At 40.8% G+C, this 3,845-nt stretch overlaps 1 protein-coding gene across 1 annotated transcript; it reads right to left on the bottom strand.

Moving 5' to 3' along the window:
- Positions 1-350: 350 nt before the first annotated feature.
- On the bottom strand, positions 351-2,231 carry LOC114654911 (SCAN domain-containing protein 3-like). The gene has a single exon (XM_051927222.1). It carries the CDS (start codon positions 2,229-2,231, stop codon positions 351-353), a length of 1,881 nt encoding a protein of 626 aa, XP_051783182.1.
- Positions 2,232-3,845: the final 1,614 nt, after the last annotated feature.

A 3,845-nucleotide genomic window follows, 5' to 3' on the forward strand; every position in this document is an offset into this window, starting at 1 on the left:
TGGCATTAGAATTAACCGCTGGCTTCTAGTGCAAATAATAAAAACTGCAAAACATAGCGAGCTTTAGTTTTAACAGAAATCTGAGTCACAAACTCACAGTGACAGTATTCGCTTTTTGCTTAAATAAAATAAAGCCTAGAAAACAATAAATACAATTTCTTTTTGTGCAAATAAGAACAAATATCACAGTCACAAACTCACATAAACAGTAATAGCAATATCATATTGTGCAAATAAGAACAAACATAACTTTGAATGAAATCACAAACTTAAACTACTGGCTTTTAAAGCATATAAAAGGAAACAAAAGTGTGTCTAGTCTTCATACTACAGGACATTTTGATCTATCTCTAATGAGAAAAGTGACACTTCATTGACTGGGCAAGACGAGAAAAGTTAGGTTCATATGGGGTGACAGCAATCCGCAAACAATGATGCAGATGCTCATTTGTCAAGGAGATCTGATTGTCTGTTTTTATGGCATTCATGTGAGAGAAGGATGATTCACATGTATATGTTGATCCAAACATTGTTAACACACACATTGCCAATTTTTTCATGTTTGGGAACATCTCTGGGTCAACGTGCTTTGTCCAAAGCTCTGTGCAGCCTTTTTCCTGAAGGGCATCCTTTAATTCACATGATGCTTGCATTTCAATCATTTCAAGTTGCAGGGGACCTTCATCAATGCCATGCAACTTTAGGAACTCTGCTGCTTTGGGGGAAGTATTGGGTGTGCTGGTGAAAGGGTTCCTCACAACATGCAGCAACTCTTTGGGAATGTCAAAGTCATTGAATCTCTGTGCAAAGTTGTGTTTCAAATGGTGCAGAAAGTGTGACATGACCTTTGTGACTTTACCACTTTGTGATGACTTGATGAAGCCACTGAGGGTTGGAAAGTGCAGCAGTCTGCTACTGAGATCAGATGAAAAAATATCCAGTTTATTTTGAAAAGCAGTTAGCCTTTCAACCACATCAGCAACTGTTTTATCTCTCCCCTGAAGTCCCAGGTTAAGTACATTCAAATGATGAAGGATATCACATAAAAAACACATCTCACACACAAATTTGTCATCCAACATGTTGGTCAGAAATGTTTCAGCCTTTCTGTGCTTGCATTCACGAAGGAAAGTGATGATTTCTTTCCTCAGTTCACAGACTCTCATGAGTGAGTTTCCCTGGATTAACCACCTCACATTGTTATGCAAAAGTAGGTCAACATGCTCAGCTGACATATCAGCAAGAAGTTTACGAAACAGTCTGTGTTGGAGACTAGATGTTGATCTGATAAAGTTAATTGTAGCCATAACAGAATCCATTATGTTTTTCAACTCACCACTTAATTGTGGGCAAAGGACACTCTGATGGATGAGGCAGTGCAGCGACTTCATTTTTGGCGCAAGTGCAGACAGCCGTGCAGACAGTCCTTTGATCTTCCCTGCCATCGAGGGCGCACCATCTGTAACAAGCAGGTTGATACGCTCCAAGTCCAGTCTGTTCTCTTGAAAAAAATCAACAATCTCCTGGAAGAGTATTTCTCCTGTTGTATTCCCTTCCAGTGGTATTAATCCCAATATATCCTCTTTGAAACAGTGACCATCGAAAAATCGCACAAACATACAAAGTTGAGCTACATCCAAGTTGTCTGTTGATTCATCCACAGCCAGGGATATGAAATCAGCCTTCCTCAGTTGATTAAGAAGAGTGTCAAAAACATCCGTAGCTAAAACGTCCACCCTTCTCACAGCTGTTGTATTGGACAGTGGGATTGATTTAATCGAAGATATAACTTGCTCTTTCACTTTTTCATCCGTTACCACCTCCTCGACAGCAGCTTGTATGCATTCTTTTACTGTTTCAGAATCTGTAAATGGTCTTTTATTTTTAGTCAGTATCCATGCAATTCGGAGAGATGCTGTTGTAGCTTTCTGCTGCAAAGTGCAGGTTCGGGTGAAAACCACACAACTTCGCTGGTAGTTTTGAGTCAATGTCTTTATTTTTGTCTGTCGAGCCTCTGAGCCCGGGGGATATTCATTATCAAAGTTAGTGTGAGTCATCTTGAAGTGCCTCCGCACATTGTATTCTTTATTTACCGAGCAAATGACAAGACAGACAAGGCACATGGGTTTTCCCTCAGCATTTTGTATGTGTGCATACTTATCAGTCCACTTGTTGTTAAATTTTCTATTTTCGCTGTCAACCTTACGTCTCTTCTCTTTTGAATGTGACATGTTCCCGCTGTTTTAAACTGTCATAAACTTTCCATCAAGAGAGTAAACAGCTGCGCGACGTCCCGTAAAATGTCGCAAAATGTTATAAACTGTCGCGCTTACAGTTAAGTCACAGCTATTTAATAAATAATTTATTAAGAGGTATGTAGTCAGTGGGCCGGTCCAAAGTGACTGATGGGCCGGTTCTGGCCCGTGGGCCGCCTATTGAATAGGGCTGTTCTAGACCAATGTCATTACTGAATAATGATGTCAAGTTATTGTCAAAAGCTCAAGCAAAAAGAATTGAGAAAGTGACATGGCGGAAGTGACATTCTTCTGGGTGCCGGAACTGGAAATGAATATTCTTCTGGGGAAGAACTGTAAGTGATGTCTTCAAGGTTGAATCAGGTAGGTTTTCTGTGTTTGGTCTGTAGAGATGACAGAAGAGGGTTTAGTGCACCCCGCCACCCCTTAGCCTGGTGTGGAATTACCTTCACTTGGTCCATACAGCTTCCTCTTACTCACACGTGTGTTACACAGGTCAACTAATATTGCTCAACTGGAAGAATCCTGAAGCATGCTTCCGTAACACAATGGGAATATGATATATTACCTGAAACTGGCGTAGAACTTCTTTAGAATGTAGCTGTGCTCCTACCAGCATTTCTGCTTAGCTCCTGTTGTAGTAATGAATTTGAGGTAGTATAATACAATGGGCTTTTCAGTATTGATAAGCTCACTACATTGGGTCAGGGTGGAGTTTTAGTGTTGTTTAATTGTTTAGTTTAGTTGTTTAGTGGTTTTGTTTCAGACATCTGAGGACAGTTCACATTTCTCCATTTGCTCTCACTAACATCTACAGGCACAGAGCCGGGTTTATCCTAAATGGCTGCATCACATCTTACTATAGCACCTGCTCAGCTCAAGAGCATAAAGCAATGCAGAGGTTGATGTAGGTGGCAGAATATTACTAGCACTCAGCTGCCTTCCATACAGGACATTTGCAACACTCAGAAAGGGAAACAGAATTATTAAAGAAATCAGCCATCCTGCACAGTTGATTTTCTCACTGCCATCTTCTGACTAACAGAATAAGACCTTTGGCAGACACAGCACTAGATTTAGGGACAGTTTTAAGTTGGAAACACAGAACTTTTGTTCCCTTGTCTAAACAGTGGCATACTTAACAGACTACTAGTAAAATAAATGGAAAGTTTGATGAGGCAACAATGTATGGTATGAAAGAGTCAGGTTGAAGATCATTTACAAGTTGGACTGCTGTACACAGGACAGCACAGTGGCCAATATGTCAGACAGTGTATGGGAGAGCAGTATAGGCAGCTGTCCCATTGAAGAGCTCCTCATGACCAGATGTAGAACTGAAGCCCAGGGGAGGTGTCAGGCTGCAACTCAACAGAACTAGTGGGAAAAAAGTGCCTCTGTGGCATGTGCCACTCAGGGCAAGCTTTAAGCAGAGGAGTTTAAAGTTCAGTGACAGGCAAACTCAGTCAGGGTTAAGGTGCAAGGGTTATGGCTGTAGACCTCAGGTTAAAAAGAAGGCAAGGGCATTAGAGTTTTAATGAGCAAGTATTGATAAAAGATGCTAGGGATTTAAATTTAAACTACAGCATGTGT

Source organism: Erpetoichthys calabaricus, chromosome 1, assembly GCF_900747795.2.
Source record: "Erpetoichthys calabaricus chromosome 1, fErpCal1.3, whole genome shotgun sequence".
Classification (NCBI taxonomy): domain Eukaryota; kingdom Metazoa; phylum Chordata; class Cladistia; order Polypteriformes; family Polypteridae; genus Erpetoichthys; species Erpetoichthys calabaricus.

Excerpts from the sequence above, each read along its gene's own strand:
- LOC114654911 (XM_051927222.1), bottom strand. The coding sequence starts at position 2,231 with ATGTCACATTCAAAAGAGAAGAGACGTAAGGTTGACAGCGAAAATAGA.